We start from the raw sequence: 23,409 nt of genomic DNA, 5'->3' as shown, positions 1-23,409 counted from the left end.
ATATAACTGCGATACGTTTAATGATGATACAAAATGTAACAATTTGTCTAGAACTGCTGCCCAAACACAAGCTCATGCGACGCTTGATTAAGTCTTGATGATATTAATTAGAAGTAGAAAACAGTAAACATCCCAAAACGTTGTTACACGAAAAGTATGCAATTAAAAGATATGGTACTAATTGAGCAACAAATTAAATTTTGTTGCTTATTTAAAAAAAAACTTTTGATTCTGTCATAATTTACGCCCAAACTGTCTGCCAAGGTGTGGTAACTCATTAATTTTTAATCATCTCTTCCTATATATCGATTTAAAAAGGTAACCTAAACATTCTCGCAGTTAATCCAACACTTCCTTCAAAGCAAAGGGATATTTTAAAAGAAAAATCAAGATTGACCCAGAAATACTGTCATTTTGTGATATTATCAAGTGACGTTTTGCTTGATATAATCGGCAACGAACATTCAATACAGCAACAATAAAATCAAAAGTTCTAAAATGTTCTGTCACACTACAAGATCAAAATTCGGAATCAGCAAAGTTTGCACAGAAGGTAAAGTGAAAAAAATAGAAAACAAGGTAGACAACCAAAACGATGACACCATGTCGATGCGCAATCTGCTGCAAGCAAAGAGATGGCGACCGATGATCATTTTGATGATGTTTTGCTTGTAGATTGCACTTTTTTAGAAAATGGACAAGTTTGCCATTTCAACACAGTTTAAACTTTTAAAATCAAACTTTCCTTGCCCTTATTACTCAAAAAATCAGAAAAAAAAATAATTAAAAGACATAAAGATAATGTCTAGACAAAATCTAGAAAAAAATCGGACAAAATCCACGTGTAAGCTTACTACGTTTCAATAAGAGGAATCAATCACGGAGTTTCAAACTGCCCTGAATTAAATTTGCAATATGTCATAAACATGGCACAATCCCTGACATGGCAGCACAAACAGGACCATCTCGTGTCGTTTGCAAAGCCAGCTTTTCACCTGCAATTCTTGGAATTAGGAACATGCTGCTGCAGGTTTGAAAATTATGTTTTTCCAACGTTTCAAGAAATAAAGAAATCTTGAGAAAACTTTAAACAAAAACTAAGAGCTGTTTTTGTGATAAAACAATTGGCTTTGTTGCTTTAAATAACTTCTTATGCAAGTAGGCTTAAGGAATAGTCGAGACTGTCGATTATACAAATACCACAGAAACATATACAAAAGTCACAGAAGTTAATTCCAGCACGTTTTAAAATGTCAAAGCAACCTGAATGTTCAGCTTGTTTCATTGTTTTTAAATGAATAAAGTACCTTTTCGTCCTAGTTGCTCAGCAAACTTTCATTTTTAACTTACGTCTGTCGCAGTTCTGTGACATATTTAACTAACCAACTTTTGATGACCTTTTAACACTGAGACGAAAATGGAAAATTGTACCTACAACTTGGCAGCAACAAAAAACCATTAAAAGGATCTAATAGACTTTTCATAAGCGACAGGTCAACTCAGTTAAACAAATTTAGAGTCACAGTTTCAAATAAATTAACAATTGTAAAAACACTTCAAGCACAGCACATTTTCGTCGTCTTTTGAAAGGGGTAAGCCGGGTATGATTATTAGTAATTTTCTGCTTGGTTAAAACTCATTTTCCATGCCCAGCTGGTAAACTCGTACTCTTTCGTGGCGCCTATTGCGAGAAAGGTGATTTAAAAGCAAGTTATTGCGCAATGCTTAATTGTCCTTATTGTGACTGTGCCAATCCGTGCCAACGCAATCAATCGCAAGTCAAGAAAATGGCTTCATTAGTAATCTGGTCTGCTTGACTACACTATCACTAAATAGAAGGTTGTTACAAATTGCAATGCGTTTGCATGCTTTAAAAAATGAAATAGACCACTGATCAGAAACATAGTGATTATCAGACAAATTAACACAACTTTTTACAATATAAAACTTTACAACGAATGCGTCAAACCAGGATGATTTGAAACGTCCTACTGCGCGCCAGCCAATGCACGGAACAGTCTCTGTTTTGTATATAGGCCTAGTTCAACTCCATTTTTGGCATTTACAAAATTTCTGTTAAATCAAAAACTAAACTGCCCAAAATGTAGATACTAAACTCATGTTCAGCAAACGTTTCGAAAACAAAACTGCCTTCATCTTCAGCGCAATAAATGTGCTGTTAGTGCTATAAATCTGCAAAATTTTTCTCGGAAATTTATCCAATCGATCCTCAATGTATTAAACTTTACAATGCAGATTTTATAACATAATTTAAAAAACGCGTGTTAGCCAATCGGTCATGTCATGGTCTTTACAGGAAGAGTGTTTCCAACGCTACTGGAACAACCTGTTTCTTTCTTACGTTATTTCAACATCAGTAAATAATGATTAAACGTAAATTCAACGATTCTGTTTTAAAGTCAACAAGGTATTCAGGAAAGTGAACTTTGTAAACATGTATCACTTACAGAAAAATTAATTACTATCTTCCATAACAAGATTCACTTCGAGCTGACAATGCGGTCTGGTCAATCAATCTGTCATTTTTGCTTGGCAAGAAAATTAAAGACAGAACACACGTAAAAGTGATGTTGTCCTAAGGTCGTTTGACGTCAAAAGTAATACAGCCATGCACGGTGAACTGCTATTTCACATTGATTAAACGCAGGTGGGTACAATAGGTATGGATGCTTAGTTTCTATTAGTTTAGTTCTGCCAATCTCGCACCGCACGCACGCACCGAGCAACCGAAGTCTTCACTGATGTTATCCCAAACCAATGACTTGGCATGCGCTAGCTAGGTCTACCTCATTTGTGTTATATCTCAAGATCATCATATAAGTTTTATGAAGCGAGGGTGTCGTGCCTCAGTCGAAGGTTACTTATGATCACTTGCGATCTAAGTTGTAGGTTTGCAGCATCTTTTCTTTTTTGCGTTATTTGCAGGCGTGTTTTACTAGCGGTGGGAGTTGCCCGACCTACCAGCAGCAGACATCCTCAACAAGTGTTAAGATGCCATCTGGTTTCTCCTGGACGACGTGCTTACGCTACAATTTCTGTGGAAAAGTGGTAGGGACAGATGCTGGAGATGAACTTTGAGTGTAAAATCCTTGCTTTTGACCAAGTAGCCCAGATTGGAGGCCCTGAAACTTAGATGCTGCTTTTACAAATCTTGTTCAAATATCAATTTTAATGTACTTAAGTCAATCGATAACAAGTCTGTAAAAGAACTACTGAAGCTACACTAAACCATTGCAAGTTGCGAGACTTAAAATTTCTAAAGTAGCCCAAAAGCTTATTGAGGTTTTGCTGGAAAACTGATAGAAAAAATGCAGCTGTTTATCAAAATCTGAACAATACTGCGTTAGTCATAGCTACTGTAGAAAAACGGCAAATTGATCGGGAAATATAAGCTCATTACAAAGTTACAAGTCACGCATTTCAGATTCAAAACTTCTGAAGAAGTTAGGTCTCTTCAACGGTTGGCAACGTAAAGTTGTAGCCTCTTCACTAATTCTATGTGTCACTGCACATTAACGAAGTTCATAACATTACTTCTCGGGACAAAGTGGTATAATTTTATGACTTATGAAGCAGAGTAATGAGATAAAAAGCTGTTTTAAAACTTACATGTGTGCAGTTACACTACTGTATCTTTAATAAAAATACACCACGTATCAAATAATGACAAACTATTTTGCCTATTCCACTGTTATGTGATGCCGTAAATTCTTTTGACGCTACAAAATAATTGGTAACAGCTTATTTTGTTATTTTTACAGAAAGGGCTAGAGATAACACAGCTAAGTCAAGAGAAGTTAAATATTTGTTGAAACCATAACTTGAAACCATATTTAGTGTGTATGTTATTTTCATCATTTATCATGAGGTGGCAGCTGATTTGATAACCAACCGGTCTTTTCTCTGTCTCCTCTTCATATGGCACATAACAGTTTACGGCATATCTCTTATTATTCTTAAATAATAAATACTATTAATACTACAAAAAGTGCTCAATGCCAAGCAAAAAGCCAAGCAGAGCAAATTACATCAAATATAGTTGCTACTCTCTAAAACCTCTACAGCAGCCTGTTTCACCCCAAAAAGGAGGATCATCAGAAGGTCCTTATTCAAATAAGATAATAATCTATTCAATAATCGAGAAAAACAAACAAATGCAGCCATATGCAACCACGCAGCATACATTTTAGGAAAATTTGTTGATAGATACACTACAGTAATGATCTTGTTATAGTGCAGAAAAAGAACTTTTCACCCAAACGTTTTGACTGCAACAAACTACCTTTTTATAGCCACAAAACGTTTCTCTGAAATGAAATGAGCCGGCAGTGGGTTTCTAGCTGGTATAATATCGCCTTTGTAACCACAAATGTAAAAACAAAAACTTACTCAGAAATAGTAACCACGTGGTACCGTGACCGCTTTGCTGAAACGACTATGATGATGAACTGTTTTATTTTGATCAACGACGCACGAGTACAAAATAATTGACACGGCGAGAAGAACACAATAAACATAGTCAAGTCAGAGACTTTAAAGAACCGGCCTGCCACGCCCCGTGGAGGCGGGGAGCGGCGTGATTATGGGGTGGCGATGCACCCAGAAGGAAGTCCACCAGCTTAAGTCGCGGGGGCCAGGCTGGGGAGTCTAGGTACCTGTGGAAGGAAAGTGTGGATCGAGAATTTTGTGCGACTCGTCCGCAAAAGTTAGAATGGCGGAACGGGCCAGGGAGACGGGCTTAGCTTTCTGCAAACGCAAAAAGGTCAGCTCACGACGGGCCGGGCGACAGAAATTTTATAAAGCCAGGCAGCGCCCACGTCTCCATTACGTGACCGTAACACAGGTACGTTTGACTCCTATACCCGGTCTGCCCGTAGGCAGAGCGGATAAACTTTGGGGTCTCCCACGAGGAAGAGAAGCTAAAAAAAAACAAGTAGTTACCCAGATAGCTAAATCTGTCATTTTTACATTGGTTTAAAGTAAAAATAAAGGATTTTGCTGTCTGGGTAGGCCTACGCAGCTAATAGTTTAAGCAGAATTTTTAATTCTTGCTTCTAATAAGTGTTTTTATTATGATTTCAATTTCTGCTCGATTATTATCGTAATTAACTGGTCGGCCTAGCTTTCAGATAACCTCCAGAGACGTTTCCACAACTCCGATCTGATACTGTTCTCACCCAAATGTTATCAATCTGTATTTCGAGATCATTCCACCAACTGTTTTTCCTTCTTGTCACCGTTCTCATTGATTCTCTTGGAGTTCTATTTGTGGTTATTTTGACCTATCTTTCATTTCTGCTACATGGCCAATTGTTGTTTTAGTAACAGCTTTGTTGTTCTCAAAGAATTTCTCATCCCTTTTCTTCTGCTGCTGTTCAGTATACTTCTATTCAAGTTCATTTGGATTGCTGCAGTTTGTTTGTTTTTAGCTTAATGAGTGACCGTGTTATGTTACCTCTAATAACACAAAAATATGTTTAGTGAACCGTTTTTGACTATCACAAATCTCAAAATTGATACTTTTGCGAAACATGTTCACGGCTTTAATGGTTTATAAACATGATATTTTGATAGAATAACCATTTTGAGTATCATCAGGCAAAACTACAATATACTTTATGTAAGATATTTTCACCTTTGCTATTTCATTTAAATTAAACCACACTTTAACAAGAACAATAGCCTATACTTTATGGAAACAATAGATTTTGATTGAACATGTTGCTATCGAGCTCAATGATTCTGACTGCAAAGTTGCATAAACATATTTTTTTCATTACATTATATTTACATATTTTTTTCCGTTTCTGGTTGTGCTTAATTTTGAGTTCAGTTAGATGGCATCCTGGCCTGCAGCATACAATAATTCATTCGACAAGCCACAGCAGAGAGTTCTAACGGCTTCCTGAGTTGATAGCTCCATTAAACAAGTGACACATTCGTTTGGTTTCTGACAACGCTTTGCTCACACCAAGTCAACAAGGTAAAATTTAGCTCTTTCATCATTTTGTGACAAATTTAGAAGGCGACAGGTAGGCTCTTTTTGTTCCAATTTCACAGCATACCGCTGAAAATCGAATTCTCAAATATAAACCCATCTGTTCAGTCTACAACCCAATCTTCTCTTTGGTGAAAACAAGCAAGTCGGTACCCGCGTCAATTTTGCTACATAACTACCAAATCAAGCAGAAAAGAAGTTCGAATAACTAACACAAAATTTGCAACCATTTGTCAGATACATACTGTAAAGGTTCATTTTCGATACGAAATCCACTTAACATTTAAACCAGACCGCTTGCACTTTACAGATGACATACCGCTCAATCAAAGGTTATTAACCTGTTCAAAAAGAATAGTCAACCAATTTCTAAGCTACGGCCAACATCTATGTAAATACCATGTGGAAAACAATACTGGTCACCTGACAGAACCTTTGTCAACAGCTCAATGGTGCAGGTACAGCTTGGTCGCCAACTTAAATTCACTTCGTTTTTCGCCGTGTAATAGTTTCTGTTGCACCAGCAACTTTATAATCAATCGAAGATTTTTAGAAGTGTCTTGTTTTTGTGGGATTTGTGACTTTTTTGATGGTTTAATTCGACGCCAGAAGTAAAGATTGTAAATGATTTTAAATGATTGACAGCTTTGCTACAAATCTTCAAACAGTTTAGAAAATCGGTTATCTCTTCTATTTTTTTTTACTTGATCACATTATAAAGCTTTAGCCAACTAGCTATCTTTGCAAAATCCACTTAGTTCACAAATTTTTCTCTTTTTTTTAGTGTGCAGAATATAGAGATATACCTAGTAACTTAGCGTACAAGCTGTCAATAGTTGCCCTTTTTTGCATTGGTTCAACATTGCGAGACATTGAAACAACGTAAGCTGGCAATTTTACTTAATCTGGTTAGCAAATAAAAAAACTTGGCCATGTATGTAGGCGGTTTGGCATGTCTTGGTGAGATTTCACATTAACCGAACACTGATTGGCTTCATCAAGCATTACTCTGACAAACCTACAAAAATGCTGTCTGGTCCATCTCTCATACATCTGCAAGGTTCGGAACAGGGTTTCTTCATCATGATTAGGTTGAATTGAACTGATCACTTTCCTCCATTTTACAAACAAGTCGTTACATTCAGGAGTTGGGCGCTCAGCCAATTGATATTCCTTTATCAAGCCGTCTTGGCTGTGAATTGCTGAAACATAGAAAAAAAAAAGGATATGTCAACAAAATTTCGTTTCTCCGATCTCAATTTGACTACTTTTTCTGCCACATCGTTCGAAAGAAAAGTAGTCTTGAAATACAAACTTCAGGGAATTACAGGTACTCAGTGAATTACAAGGCATCGTTGCAAAAATCTTTCAGTGGTTGAGTGTAAACGACAAAATTAGGTCTAAGTGGCGTTGGTTCAACTCTCGGGGTGTGCGCCTGAATCACGCATTGCAGGGACAGCTTCCAGTACAGCGGCACACAGTGAACAAAATACGTTACAGGCAACAGCATTTCAACAAGCAGAAACTTCACTTCGTCAATCTCGTTGACCGGGTGTGGGTCAGTGAAGCTCTACAAGTAGCCTATGTGAAACTACCAGGACTAAGTTTTCCAAGAGAATTTCTCGGCCAGAAAGTGAAGATGGAGTAGTCAATCAATCAATGCTTGTAAGCCTACCAAGGGGTTTTAAATGAATTGAGAACGAAAAAAATAACTTCGCAGGAAAAAAAATTTTTGCTTCAAACTGCTAATTATTTCGAGTTGGCTAAAGCCTATAATTGTAGCCTACAACGATTTTCTTTTGCTTTTGGTGAGAGGAATAGTCTTAAGTGATAAATCGAAACTGGGTTCGTCGTAGTCGTGTGAGCGTAGTGAAACTGGGTTAAAATTCATAAACATTTTTGCCTTAACTTATTATGCCAAACTTCCAAGCGTTTTAAACTTTTAGTTTGTTTTACAGTAAAAGCTTGTCCGATATGTTGACATGTTATAGCCTATACAGTATAAAAAGCGAAGGCAATGAAGCCAATTAGCCTGCTTTCTATAAAAACTGTCTCCAAAAAGGTTGTAAAATTAAAACTATAACCAGGGGCAGTGCCGGTCTTAGCGTATTTCGGGCCTTGCGCGGAATATGCTTTGCGGGCCCCAATGACAATGATCCAATTCAGTAGCGTAGCTAGGTATTTTGAAAGGGAAGAGGGGTGGTTTGACGGTCAGCGGGCGAAGCCTGACGACGTGATGAAGGCGACACCCAGGGGCGGGGGATCTGGGGGTCTTCCCCCAAAAAAATTTGAAAAATTACTTTGAATTTGGAGCATTCTGAGAGCATGTTCAACAAAAATTTAGGTATGAATATTATTGTAAAATGATGCTGTCCGGTGGCATAGCAAAAGAATAAGATCATGTTTTTTTTGGCATTTTTCGGAAATAAAGCTATGTCTCTATGTTGAGTCTGGATGCAACCTATTTCGTCCCCTGAAAAATTCGTACCCTGAAATCGGAGTAACAAAATCAAATTTCGACCTATTTCGTCCCCTGAAAAGATCGAGAGAAATTTTGAAATTTTTGCTGCAACTCCGATCAGCGACTTCAGCTCTGTTGTTTTTTCTCGATCTTTTCAGGGTACGAAATGTTCAGGGGACGAAATAGGCTGCACCCGTTAAGTCTCTATGTTTTCTTGTTGCTAATTTCTTTGTTGAATTTTTCCATTGGAAATGATAACATTACTGCATTTTCTGAGTAAATTGCGGGCCCTGTGCGATCGCGCGGTTTGCACACTCCAAAGACCGGCACTGACCAGAGGTTACTATAAGGCCACGGCTGCTTCAATCAAATAGACCTGTTGGAAAAAAATAAAGCAAAAACAAGGAATATAATGCAGGCTACTTTTAAACAACGTCGCTGGATCGAAAACAAGTACTGCTTTTTAAAACTAATCTTAAACAATCTCTAGCGGCTAGAGAATGGTTAGAGTCTAGCTTATAGGTTGTTTTTTGTAAACCCAACACAGTCTGCTTCAATATTGACACTCCAACGTTTACTTGAACAATGTGAAGATGAAAGCACAATTTTCGGCTAACCACTAGATCTTGATATTGTGGCAAAATTAATCAAGTTGTAAGTTACGGTAGAATAATTTTAAAATTCAGTCAACTACGACTTCTTTTGGCTTGATCAGTAAGTTATAGGCCTATCCTTTCTGTTGGAAAGTTTAAATCAACTTTTTCTTTCAACTTGCATCTTGACAGGCATTTTTTTCCAAGACAAACTTGCATTGTTTACTTCGGACTTGGCAAAACCCCCAAGAAATCCGACTATTTTTTAGGACTTCACATGGACAATAGGCCTGTATGTAGCCTATCTTGAAATGTTACTTTTCTAATGAATCGTAGTTAATAGTTAAGCCTACTCCCGAAATTTTTCAATTTTAGTGCGTTACGTCAAAAGGTGGAAAGTTTAGTAAAAAGTCCACTGACCATTCAATACCATTATTTAGAGTCTCTTGGGTAACGTATAACTTAAAAGCAAGGAACCCAGCTTTAACATAAGCTTATCAGTGGGATATTTGACAGGTAGCCTATGAAAGTTTCTTCTCTTGACAACCACTTTGTACATCGTAAACTACACACAAAAAACAAACTGAATACCAGTGATGTACGCGCATGCAAAAAATATTGACGCCGTCAGCCGTAAACGCAAAGGTTCGAAAAACCATACGCCATATGCGTCAACGTAACTTGTAAAAAAAGTTGGCAGCGTCAGCGCATACACTAGCATAAACTCATTTTGTTTGATAGGTGCCAAACATTCACACGGTATAATCCGCTCGAAACAAACAAGTTTATTTTGAATTTCCACGAAGAAACACAAGCATCTGAAAGTGTTCATCTGACATTTTGCTGTGTTTTGGTTCCAATATGTCTTTGCCCATTGAAAACATTCTTTCAACTGCAGCGCTGGAAGGTATTGGCGTGTTGTAGCGAAAAAAAGACATTAAAAAGTATGCGTTGACGCTATGCGCTAAAAAAAACGCGAAAACTTTACGGCGTAGCCTCAAGCGACAACTATCCAAAAAAATGTGGCCGTAAGCGTTAGCGTAAACAAAACATTCACAAAACAAAACGTTCCCACCAAAGCAATTTGCGGCGTATACGTACATCTCTGCGGAAAGCAGATTCTTTACACAGCTTTTTGCTCACAAAAGTTTTTTACGTTTCCATTGTGCAATGTTAATCACGTTTGTCTACCGGTGAAAGGTCTCCAGTTCGAGTCCGGTTTGAGACAGCTAGGTTTTAGTTCAATAAGTTATAACTTATGTGCAAAACCTTTAAATCATTAAAAAAAACTCACTTTTTTTCACGAGGTGGATGGAAGGCAGAGGCGTAGCAACCGCCCTCCGATCGGAGGGGGCCCCGCAAGGAATGAGGACCCCTCCGCCGAAGTTTTTGGAAGACTATCGAAATACAGGATATAGGCTAACGTGGTTACAAACGCACGCAAAATAGCAGAGCTTATTGGTATTGAGCAGGTGTTTTCAAAAAACAAGGTACGACGTAGGAAGAGAATGTTTGGCTACGAAGGTGCGGATGATTCGAGTCGTCTTTCAGCTGAAGAAAAAATCAAATCGCAATTTTTTCTTGTTCTCACTGATCAGGCCATGTCTTCTGTTTCTTTGCGCTTTGACCAACTCGTGAAGTGGTACAAGTTGTTTGAATTTCTATACAACGCTCGCTAGTAGCCTGAAGAAGCGTCTCAGAGAAAATGGTTGGTTGGTTTTGAATCTTTATCCTCGGACTGACAAAGCCTTGATTGGTTATTCCTGGTAGTTTCGCATAGCCTACTTGTAGAGGCTCTTGACGCAGGACCGGTTACCGAGATTAGCAGAGTGAAGTTTTCCGATTATAGAAGTGATGTTGCCAGGAAATTATTCCATTTACTAGGTGCCACTGAATGGAGAGCAGTCCTGAAATGAGTTGCTCAAGCGCACACTCCGAGAGTCGAACTTGCGCCGCGTGGTTTTGAGCGGGCACGTAACCACTGAGCTAATGGGGCGGACAATGGAACTGGACAATCAATGCAAAAAAAATTAAAAGAAAAATGGGAGACATTGATGCCAACGAACTAATAATGGAATTGAATCGTTTTATTTATGTCATCGAGAAAGAGAGAGAGGACTTGTCACGGCAAGCATTTTTTTAACGTACAAGAACAGCCTTCAGGAGATATATCCGAATCTTTGCATTTGCACCAGAATTCTTCTGACCGACCACACCAGTTACTGTCGCTAGTGCTGAAAGGACCATCAGCAGAATAAAACTGTCACTGTAAAACTATCACTAAAACTGTCACACTGTCACTGTAGACCTATGTAGGCCTATACACTGTCACCGCAGCTAATATAAGCCTAAAAGTTAGCTCTCAACAAAGAAATCAGCGGATTTCCAATAAATTTACTTTCGCTAACGAGTCCGCTAAAATTTCTAAATATTAGCGAAAATGCTAATCCGTTAACCAAAGCGTTAGCTTGGCTAATTAGCGGAACTATGCCCTCTACTGTGTATACATAATATGAACCCTGCATGTTGTGTAAAATAAATACCACATTCTAGTTTCTGCGTTGGAAGGGGCCCGACTTATGTTCGGAGGGGGCCACGTTCTTCGTTGCTACGGCCCTGATGGAAGGTCAGTCAAAAGTCAATAGTGAAGTGATTATTACGTTTGCTATACAGGCGAAAGGTCCCAGGTTTGGGCCCGGGGAATTTTTACCAAGGAAAACTAAAATCTGAATGAGATAGTTTAGATTTTTAACACAGCTCTTTAAAACATGATCTTTATTGTAAACCAACAATGAAACTATTATCTACCATCTGAGAAATACGTAATCCGCCCTACCAACACCACACTAAGATCACATTGATATAGTGGTTGCTTGATACCATTTTTTAGATATTTAGTTTGGGTTCCCGCCAAAGCAAGTGCAGTTTAAGAAAAAGAATAGGCTATATAAATATATGAAGAATAGAAATCCCAATATTCTGCAATGCCGTATCGCTCTAAAACTACTAAAAACAAAAAGTATGGACTTTGGATGCAACAAAACACGTTGATTTAGCGCCTTCAGAAGTTGATATTCAATCAAGGGCGCGGGAAGTAGGGGTGCTCAAGGGGCTGCAGCCCCCCCTAGAGAAAATTCAGCCCCCCCTGGAATTTTTAATAATTGCTTCAGCCCCCCCCCCCTAGAAAATTCTGACAATTTAAGGTAGGCCTACATAACATAATTTCAGAAATTTTTTTGAACACTAATTGCTACGATGAATCGAGTTCCTGTTACGTGTCGCGCTCATCAATTGCAAGAGTCGTCAATCACAGGGAGCTATACCTCTCAGTGGCGGTGCTAGCCACCTTCCCTACTAACACGGCGGTACATCGTTTATTGGACATCATTCTGCACTATTTAGCCTACGTTTCATGCGTAGGCTACTTCTGGACATTACAATAATACATGATAATGCTTGTCAAGTCTGACCGACATGCCAGAAGATACCGTAGTGCAATGAGAGGAGACGCACGTGCAAACGTATTCGGCTTGGTAAAACAAGCACGCACGACGCGGCTTTATTTTGCGATTACCTGCAGCGGGGAAGTTTTTCAGTCTGCAGAAGCCGTCGCAAGACAGCTCCAAAGATCTTTGCTTCTTCAGCTTTGGAATCAATCACCACTCTCCGCGAACGGATCAAAATCTCAGAAAAGATGAATCCGTTTCCAAGCTTATGGAAACAGCGAACGTCTTTGCGTCTGTCAATAACCTAAAGACGCCAAAGGATTTCCGAGTGAGAAAAACTCCAGCAAGATTTCGAAACACAGAGGAATCGGATGCTTTGTCGTCTGCGGGAGAAGGAGCGTAGAAACGGCAATACATCGAAGCCCTTGATTTGGTTCAAGCTGAGCTTGATCGAAGATTCGACCAGGCGGATCTGCTTACAGCAGCCAACAGAGAGAAGGTCCTTTTGATCTGTGCAAACGGTGAGGAAAGATCTGATACTGAGATCAGCTTACCCAATGCCATCAGAAAAGATCGCCTAAAAACGGAACTTAGCCTACTTTGCTCAGCGATGTTGTAAGTGGAAAATCCGCAAACTCGGTTCAAAAGGTTGCTGAGATACTATTGCAACTAAACCCTTCGTCGTATGAGCTGTTCTTCGGGACTATATGTTTGGGCATGATGTCATCAGCCACTCTACAGTCTCGTCATCCAGGGTCTTCAGTCCAAGCGTTCCATGTGGTGGTTGATGGATTGGGCAGTCATGGACGACATGATCTACTGTCTGGTCTGTGGCGCCACACTCGCATCCCGGTGAGGGAGCCAGGCCCCATCTGCACATGTCTGAACGAAAGCGACCGACGCCGGTTCGTAGGCGGTTAAGCCGGACCCACGCAAGTCTTGCGAGGGACATTCCCGGAGGGTGGGGATCGACGTCGGGTAGGAAATCATGGAGTCGGGAGGTGTTGTTTTGCCACTCCATGTTCCATGTGTAGTTCGTCCAGTTCGTCCAACTAAACCCTCAAACACTGAATCTTTTCAAAGAAACGCAAAATTTCGTGGAGCTCTGCTTTTGCCTCTCGGTTTCGCTTGCATCATCACAACGTTCTTTTTCTGCTCTAAGACGCCTGAAAACGTGGTTGAGAAGCTCAATGACACAAAAACGAGTTACGGTACTCATCTTGCGTTGATGCTTGTCCACCAAAACATTTTGGACACTGTGGATGTCAAAGAACTTATGACACAGTTTATAGAGAAAACACCTGAGCGAAAATCAATCTTCGGAAGCGTGTGAGAGCTCATTTCTACAAACTGTCGTTTTCATATAACTTTCTAATTTGTTCGTTTTCATTTTAATTTCCTGAACAGCTGCTTTGCTGTTTGCCGTTCTTCATTTGTTACAATTTGCAATGTGTGTGTTTTAGCGTCGTTTTTTTTTACACAGGAGACCGCATGCCCAGTACCAGTTGTAAATGTTCCCCCATGTAAGGGGGGTCTGGGGGGCGAAGCCCCCCAGAAGCTGACAACACTACGACAGCTTCAGCCCCCCCTAGAGAAAAATAGTTCCCGCGCCACTGTATTCAATTAAAAATACTGTAGGTAGAAAATGTTACAACTTGCACAATCTACGTCACCATGCAGCAAGCTCAGCAGCGCCCACCGACGTTTACTTTTAGGCCGAGCCTATGAGCACTGTGCCTAATATAATCTCTGCGGCATGAGAAAATAAGGTTCTCATTTCTTCTACGACTTCGATGGTTTTCCATGGCAGAGATTCAAGTCACCAACACACTTGTCAAACTATACACTGAAATAGTAGCCTACGGTACCGTCTACGGTTTGCAGGTCTAAACTTTGTCTTATGAAGCAGTCTGCTTGATGAAAGTATGTATGCACAAGATAAACTGGGTATCCTGTAGTGTAGCTGTGGTTCAAATTTTGATTTGATCTACAAAAAAAATGCAAAATAGTTCACTTTCGAGAACCAAAAAAAAGTTCAACTCCAAAAAACAGTTGTTTCCGCCCGGGCTCGAACCGGGGACCTTTCGCGTGTTAGGCGAACGTGATAACCACTACACTACGGAAACTCTTGACAACAACATGAAAATATTTATATATTACCTTGCCTTACGGGTTCAATACCGCTCGCCCGAGCGAATTCGCAAAAATGAACAAAGAAACTAAATCTAGAAAGAAGAGTGCGGGTTATTCCTTGCTGCTTATTTGTCACCTTCTAAATTTCTAAAATGTTAGTTTTTTATTTATTTTTTCGTTTTGCAAAACTACACCTTTTCCCCCAACAGCTTATGTTTCTGTTTAGTGTTTCTTCTTTGTTTAGTCGATGATATGTTCTACTTTCAAGCAAAACGGTAAAAAGATTTGGCAATACTATTGAGAAAAAAATCACGTGTTTTTTCTCGGTTTTGGAGGGTAAATAACCAATTGACCCCTGGATCCATAGCCGTAAGAGCCAGGGGGGGCAGGGGGAGCAGCTGCCCTTCCCGTTGTTTCAAAACGTCGCAAATTCGGGCAAAATCTTGCAATTATTAGGGCAAAAATTGCTATATGAAAAGCTACAAAATTGAATGAATTAAGAAAAACTATAAATTAATATCTTTTACCTGTCAAACTAAGTAGGCTACAGCCTTTTGTTTGCACAAGAAATGTGCAGCAAATTTTTCATTTGGCACACCCGTATTGATGTAGCCTATTGTATTGCATGGTGATCAAACTGTAGTACGAAATGCATTTAACCACTAGCGTACGTAGGGGGGGGCACTGGGCCATGCCCCCCCCCCCTTAAAAATGTTGTGTGACGTCACGATATTGAGAATGATGCTTTCAGTCTAAAAAAAACTTGCCTAATTTTAAACAAAACTGCATTAAAAGAGCGAGTTTTGCCAAAACCAAACATTCAAACATCTCAGCCAGGAATTAGCAACAAGAAAACGTAGACTTAGCTATATTTCCGAAAAATGCCGAAGAAAACATGATCTTATCCTTTTGCTAGGCCACTGCTATGCCAAAAATGTTATACCTGTTGAATGTCAAGTCAAGTCAATTTATTTTTGTTTGTTTGTTAATGTAGGCTAATGTTAATGTTGTGGTGTTGCTTAGCTTTGTTTGGTTACTTTTATTTAAAACTACCCAAATTAAAATGATGCAGTTGCGCCCCAAAATAAAAATAAAATATTTAGTTTGTTTATGCAACTGTGTCATGTTAATTTCACCAACATTTAAAATGCTACTGCTGAAATATATAATCTCAAACCAATCATAATATACAATATTCATTTATTTCAAAGCTTTCCAACTCAAAACCTGCCATGCAAGCAGGGAGTCGAACCGAACCCGAACCGGATTTTTGTAAACCGGTTTTGGTGCGATTTTGTCTGAACCTTAACCGGAACTGAACCGAAAATTTGAGTTAGCTTAAACCCTAACCCAGTGGTTCCCAACCGGGGTGCCGCGGCACCCTGGGGTGCCAATTGCAATGCTCAAGGGTGCCGCGAGATATTGCAATACTGCGGCCCATTCTTTATTTTAACTTTAACCCATTAAGTGTAGAATTTATTTATTTATTTTACCTCAAATCCGCGGTAAACCTTTCTTTTCTCGTCCAGGAAAAACAACGTGAAAGAGATTTTGATTCGTTGCTGTTCTTTCCATAAAAACATTTGAAACGCATCATTATTGCCAGGTTTCATGATTGTATTTTGCGTTTCACGGCGCACAAAGTCAAATTGCAGTGATGGATTATCGGATTGTGTGACCCAGCACGATTATAAAATTGCACAATTGTTTGCAAACCATTATAAAATAGGAAACTTTTGCATTAGGGATACCTGCGCATACAAGCACGATACATAGCTAATCGAGAAAAAAATAAGTTTTTATAATTATTAATTTGTTCTTTATACATAGGTATGAATAGGTACATAGGTAGGTATGAATATATTTTGTGAATTGCTTTGCAATTACAATTGGGTCTCCAAATTAGTATAGGCTATTTAGTAGATATCTTCAACCGTTTAAATAACGTAAATGCTAAAATGCAGGGCAAAAATAAAACTCTCTTAACTTATAGCCTAACTTAACCAATAAAACGAAAGCACTGACAGAAAAACTGCAAATGTGGTCCTTAAAAGTGTAGAATAGAAACTTTGACATGCTTTCACACTTCTCGGAAATGAAGAACAAACAAAGAAGTTGTCTCACTAATAAGTAACTCAGCAACTGAATTCATTAGAAGAAAAAAAATCGAGTAGTATTTTTCCAGCATGTCCACGGAAAATTACGCATGGGTGAGAAAGCATTTTTGCTGTACTCAGCGTACTCTCATATTGTTTTAAATCTTAAGAAGAAGAAGAATTAATTGACATTCGTAACGATGGAAATTTTAAGCTTATGCACAAGCAGATGCCTCTCTCGAGTTATGGATAAAAATTCAAAATGAATATCCTTGCGTTTGAAAGAAAGCTTTTGTGCTTTTGCTGCAGTTTTTCACGTCATACCTATGTGAGAATGGATTTTTTGGACGAACATTGATTGAATCTTTATCCTCGGACTGGGAAAACTTCTTGCAGAGCTTAATCCTGGCAGTTTCGCATACTTGTAGAGGCTTTGAATCACTGACGCAGGCCCGGTCACCGAGATTGACAGAGTGAAGTTTCCGATTGTTGAAGTGTTGTTGCCTATGGGGAATTATTCCATCCATTAAATGCCGCTGAATGGAGAGCAATCCTTAACGTGCGTTGCTCAAGCGCACACCCCGAGAGTCGAACCAGCGCAGCTTGATCTTGAAGTTTCTTCGTTCCAGAAGTCACGCGCTAAAAACTAAAAAACGAGAACGACTGCTTATAGTCGAGGAAGAAATGCGGGTGACTTTATCGAATGTGCCTCCAGATTTAAGGGACTTTGTGCAAGAAGTCAAGCCCAAATTTCACACTAACTTTTAAATAAATATATTTATTTACGCGCGATACACTGTACAACTCATTTTGTGTTATTTCATACAGTTATTTGAAATACAGAAATTTCATAAAATTGATCCAGTTTTTCCAGGGTGCCGCAAACTATTTATCTCTTTGATAGGGTGCCGCATGGTCAAAAAGGTTGGGAACCACTGCCCTAACCGAACCCGAACCGGTTGAAAAAAGCGGTTCACTCCAGCATTACGTCATTGTTCGCATTGTGGTAAGTGAAGTTGTACGTAGCATGTTGTTATCTTGGAGGCCACATTGTACGGATGAATTATAGCCTATTCCGTAACACACGATCCACTATCATCGATGCTTTGGAGAGGAATTTTTTGAGGTAAACAACTTCTGTTCTGTGACATCATAGACAATATAGTTTGATTGTAACTTGTGCAACAAACAACAAAGGCAAGTTAATTGAGCAAAGGAGTGTTGAGATCAGTGTTGCCAACCTTGCGGTTTTCACGCCCAGTTGGGCTAGTTAGTAGTTGGGCAATCGTAGGCCTAGGCCTAATTTTATCGGACCCGAACCGGAACTTATAAAACCGGTTTTAAGTTTCTTCGAACCTGAACCGAAACTGAACCAAATTTTGAAACAATCTTTGAACCAGAACCGGACCCGAACCGGAAAAATCAAACGGTTCGACTCCCTGCATGCAAGCTGGCAAAATATTTGCTTTGCAAGATCTTGTGTGAAACATGGCAGCTCCACTTTTTTTATAATAAAATTTTGACTTCTGTTCTGTGGAGACAGATCCAGTTGTTTGCATTAACTTGACGTGCTTTTTCTGGTTGCAAAAAAATGTTGGCAAGCTGCATGCATAGAAAGTGTTTCTTGTGATGATGTAGAAAGCATATTTTTATAGTTTTTAGTTCAAGCATTCAACAGTTACTGCTGCACGATGGCATACATTGGTTATGTGTAGGCTACAGTAGTCCGTAGGTTAGCCTACTATAGTTTACTGCAGATGTATAGCCCTTGGTTCTGATGTCAGCAGTTAGCAAACGCCTGCAATACTGCAGAAATTTGACTATGAGAGCAACATACCTAAAACATTATATCTGGATGTGTATGCCTATCTTAATTTTGATATTACCTCATTATGGCATAGATATTATAGGCCTATAATGGAGAATTAATTAAAGCACTTGAATGCATTGCATACTCAATGAGGTGTTTTAACAGAGATAAGTTATTTTTAAGATAAGCAATGGATTCTAGAAAAAGATCGTACGGCATCCAGGCCGGATAGCGACTGTCAAAACAGCGACTGTCATAATGGCGACTTCATAATAGCGACTTCATAATAGCGACTTCATAATTTTTGGATTTATATCATGCCAGTCAGCAGGTTTTGACTTGGAGGCCAAATTTCGAGGTCGCTGTTTTTAATTAATCGAGTTCTTGATGAATCGCTGTCGTGTAGTCGCTCTATTGACAGTCGCTGTTCTGACAGTCGCTATTTGGAACCCGAGCCAGATCGTACAGATAGGCCTATAAGGTAGAATGAACAGTGTGCAAAAAAAGGTTTTACTCTGATTACATAAAAGAACACCTGAAGAGGATACACAGTGAGGATAGTAACATTAAATTTATAACAGTCAATGAAGATCCAAAGCAACGGCAGTTAACGTTCAGTATCGGTACAACAAGAGCTCAGAATTTTTCCAGCAGTGACACAAGCTAGCAGATGAAGAATCAACAATTGCCGAGGTTGCTAATGAAGCAAACACTGATAAGGATATGGAAAAAACTGAGGCCACTCATGTATCAAATTGTAAATTTGACATCTGCCAGAAATGTAGAAATAGTAGATCATGATTTGCATGAGGAAGAATTATCTGCTGAGATTATCAACAAAAAACCAATAGTTATAGATTTAAGCCAGAAAGTAGAAAGTAATAATTCTATTGAAAATTGTGTGTCAAATGACCAGGAAGAAATTACAACTATAACAAATGCTACCATATCAGAAGGTCCTCACCAGCCGATTTTAAGTTTGTATGACAAAAAGCAATGCCAAGGGGAAACTGCAAAACGAGATTTTAATCCTGAACTGTTCAAAAAGTATCCCTGGACAAGTTTTAATGTTTCAACGAAAGGGATTTTTCAAAAAGTTTTTCAGTGTTATCATGCACCGCATACATTATATTTGGGCAATTTCTATAAAAGCGTGCAGATTTGGGCAAATCTACCTTCTGCCCCCCAAAAATGGTTTGGTCTCGTACGGCTATGCCTGGATCAACGCCTCCGCTGCTACCATGTTTGATTTGATGCTGTTAGTTTCAATAATAGGCTACTTAGTAAATTATTTTGTGAGCCTGTAATTTCTTTAAGCAAGTTTACAAATATTATTGAAAATAAGTTGGTTTGAAGCTGTTTCGGAGCAATTTCAAATCTTGTGGTGACTTTTAATCAGACTAGTTTTGGGCCACCACTAGCCTACTTCAATATAGCATTTCTGCTTCTGGAAACCCTTTACTTTCACGCAGCCTTTTAACTTAATGGTAGGTAACGAAGGCTGGTTGGAAATCCTTATTTTAAATCAGTCTCTGTTTTAAATCTCTGTGCCTGATTACTGATGTAATTTTTGCATCGAAACCAGGAATTACAAACCTAAAAAAAATTAACGTCTTCACCTATGACTTTTTGTGCTGGGCGAGAGATGCAGATTCGAAGAAACTTCAAAGGAACTAGACGCCTGATCTGAAGTGTAATTCCTGCAGGGACAACCCCATCTTTTTCAACTTGATAATTTCTGTTCATCTGACATATGATCAACCAGTTTTTCGTCAACGCCAGTGTTCTTTTATCGCGCAGAGAATGTCTACATCTAAAGTAAAAACACGTTTTGTATTGATGATCAAGAAACTATAAAAGGTAAAGGAGGTCCCATACTTGATTCAAGTTTTGGGCATATGAGAAGATAAGGTTCTCATTGTAGGCTACAAAGCCTTCGGCACTAAGGAGAGCAGGGTGGCCAGTTCCTTTCTCTCGGCCGCCTTTCCTGCAGCAATTATGCCCACTCAATTTATTACATCCTAGGGCCTAGGTACAGGTGAGCGGTGTTTTCAACAACCAGCTGAAGCCGGGAGTCGAACCAGGATTGCACAATTGGAAAGCCAACGCACTATCCGTTGCGCCATCCCAAGAAACCATACAGTCTATTGTGTGACTGTGCTCTCGCAGGAGTAGTGTTTCGGAGTAGCTACGGAGCAGTTATTTTAGCTGGGGCTACCATATGTCCTCTTTTAAGAGGATTTGTCCTCTTTTTTGAAGAAAAATAAATTGTCCTCCGAGGACACCCAAAAATGCTCAAATGTCCTCTTTTTTACATTTTCAGTTTTCTTGCTCATGTTTTCAACAGGATTTAATTGTTATGTGACTTTTTCGCAATTTCCAACCATTTCTGTACCAATGCAACATGCTGATTTATAGATTTTCAAAAAAACATTGACGTACTATTTGATCTGCTGTTCGAAACAATCTTAGACGTTCATTGAAACATACTACATTGCTTTGCGATTGTCTTTGGCAAAGTAGCCAAATAGTGGTCAGCGATGAGTGCGAGTGGAACTGCAAATCCAATGCAACAATCGTGAGGAAATTTCCTCATTTGAGGAGATCTGATCAACAAATTTATAAAAATGAAAAATTGGGACAAAATAAAAAAAATGGAGTAGGCTAAATCACAAAGAAATAAATCATTAAAAAAAACTTGCAAAAGAGTTTGACATGTTTACATTTTAAGCTTCTCACACTTTTACAATTATTTTTTTACCCAGATCTATTTTGTATTGATTCAACGCTTGTATTAGACGATGCTGATTACCGACATAGGCTAATAGCAGTGCCGGTCTTTGGGGTGTGCAAACCGTGCGATCGCACAGGGCCCGCAAATTATGGGCCCGCAATTTACTCAGAAAATTAGGGATTGTAGATCATAATGTAATGTACTGTCCCAATCAGAAAATGCAGTAATTTTTGTCATTTCCAATGGAAAAAGCTCAATTCGATTCACAAGCCAGCACCGGTATTTTTGTTGAACATGCTCTCAGAATGCACCAAATTCAAAGTAATTTTTCAAAATTTTCCCCAGACCCCCCGCTTCTGGGTGTCGCTTTCGGCGAACACGTCGTCAGGCTTCGCCCGCCGGCTGTCACTGAATTGGATCATTGTCATTGGGGCCCGCAAAGCATGTTTAGCACAGGGCCCGAAATACCCTAAGACCGGCACTGCTAATAGTTTGACTAATTTGTCATGTGAAGCAAATCGAAAAAATATCTAATGTGCACTATGCATAACATAAACATTTCAAAAATATTTATTTTTAAAATAAACCGTGGCGTGGATGCTTACAACTTATGTGGGTGCAAATGTAGAATGAATTTAATCTATAATGCAGTCACAATAGTACAGGGAATGTAACAGCCTTTTAGTTGAGTCTGTCCTTAGCATTTCATTAACAGCTGTAGCCTGTAGGCCTATAGGCTACAACTTCAATTATATTTCAAGCAAGTAATTTTATGATTTCGTTGAAACTGATCCTTTTTTTTTTCTGAAAAAGTTAAGGTATGGCTACCTGCAGATATACTGCCTGATTTGTCACATTTTTATTACATTATCACATCACATTTTTATTTTGTTGCAACAAATCGGCTTGCGAAAAACAAATTTGTCTGGGTTGTTTGTGTCTGTTTTTTTCCTGTAACTTTTCCTGCATACGCCTATTATAATTATCCAAAAGGATATAAAAAATTCTTCATACGTAACATTCTACTTGTATTTTACCCGCTGGCGAAACGTGTCCTCTTTTTAGGCTATGAAAATATGGTAGGCCTATTTTAGCCCAATGTTGTTTGTCTAACCATGGCTAATCCAGCAATATATCTAAACTTATTTTCTCATTATAATAAATAAAGAAAATATCAATTTTCAAATTTCTCAAAGAATCGTTTGAGAAAATATCAACACAATGTAGCCAAATGTAGCCTACGCTATTGTTGCTGTTCTACAGTAGTCGAGGCTAAGTTAGTTCCCAGCCAGCCAATCAGTCGTTTTTTACGTCCACAGACGTTGAATCAATGTAATTCACGACTGATTTGCAATCTGGGTTGTGTAGGCTATATAAGCTTTCACAACTGGTTTACAAAGTTATATGCAGTGTAGCCTACCTTTATTTAATCATACTTATATTTTTGTAAGGAGCGAATTATCTGCGTGCTGCTGTGTCATTTCCCTGTTGTGTTGACGTTGCTACTGTACGCAATAGCGCTGTACACCTACTATACAACATACTACGCCAATCAATTGATTGAATGAGCCGTCGTGTAGGCCAGGGCTGGTCACAGCGGTAAACCATAATTTCTTCGTGGGAAAATTGTAACTTAAAGTTCCCGGATCCTTTCGTCTGCATATAATGACCGAAGAAACACACACTTGAACTTCTTTTCAAACAGTGTATTTCTGTAAAAATTAGCCCACGGCTACCAAAAACGAGGGGGTGCAACGCGTACACCACTTAAACTGTCACTACACAACAGATTACTTGGATAAAAGACGGAACTTTTGTCCAGCTAGCAAGCACTAAGCCAACAGTTAAATGTGCGGCCAACTTTCAAACAATCATTTTACGAATGACCAGAATAGATATCAATATCTCAAATTCACGTAGAAAGTAACTGTGACGCAATAAATGAAAGACAATTATGAAGTCATTCCAACAGGTGTTTAAGCTGATGTAATATTTCCTGTTTAAACAGGCCCAAACAGGTCCAAACAGGTCTTATGAACGATGGTGCAATTTTGGCACATGCTTTAGGAATTTCCATGACGTAATATTCAGTAGACTTGAACGGTTTTTATATGACG

The 23,409-nt window shown here is 38.9% G+C and overlaps 1 protein-coding gene and 1 non-coding gene across 2 annotated transcripts in view; both read right to left on the bottom strand.

The window, feature by feature from the left end:
• LOC145771985 (uncharacterized) overlaps nt 1-23,409 on the bottom strand; it is a 53,203-nt gene that overhangs the window by 13,833 nt on the left and 15,961 nt on the right. The window contains exons 4-5 of the mRNA XM_082583778.1: nt 20,178-20,371; nt 7,038-7,221 (exon numbers count right to left, since the gene is read on the bottom strand). Coding sequence (XP_082439904.1) covers nt 7,038-7,221; nt 20,178-20,371 — 378 coding nt within the window. The remainder of the gene's footprint in view (nt 1-7,037; nt 7,222-20,177; nt 20,372-23,409) is intronic.
• On the bottom strand, nt 14,573-14,645 carry Trnav-aac (transfer RNA valine (anticodon AAC)). The gene has a single exon. It is a non-coding gene; the product is annotated as a tRNA-Val (tRNA).

The sequence above is a fragment of the Aplidium turbinatum genome, chromosome 6 (assembly GCF_918807975.1).
Source record: "Aplidium turbinatum chromosome 6, kaAplTurb1.1, whole genome shotgun sequence".
Classification (NCBI taxonomy): Eukaryota; Metazoa; Chordata; class Ascidiacea; order Aplousobranchia; family Polyclinidae; genus Aplidium; species Aplidium turbinatum.
This window is presented reverse-complemented; position numbering and strand designations above follow the sequence as displayed.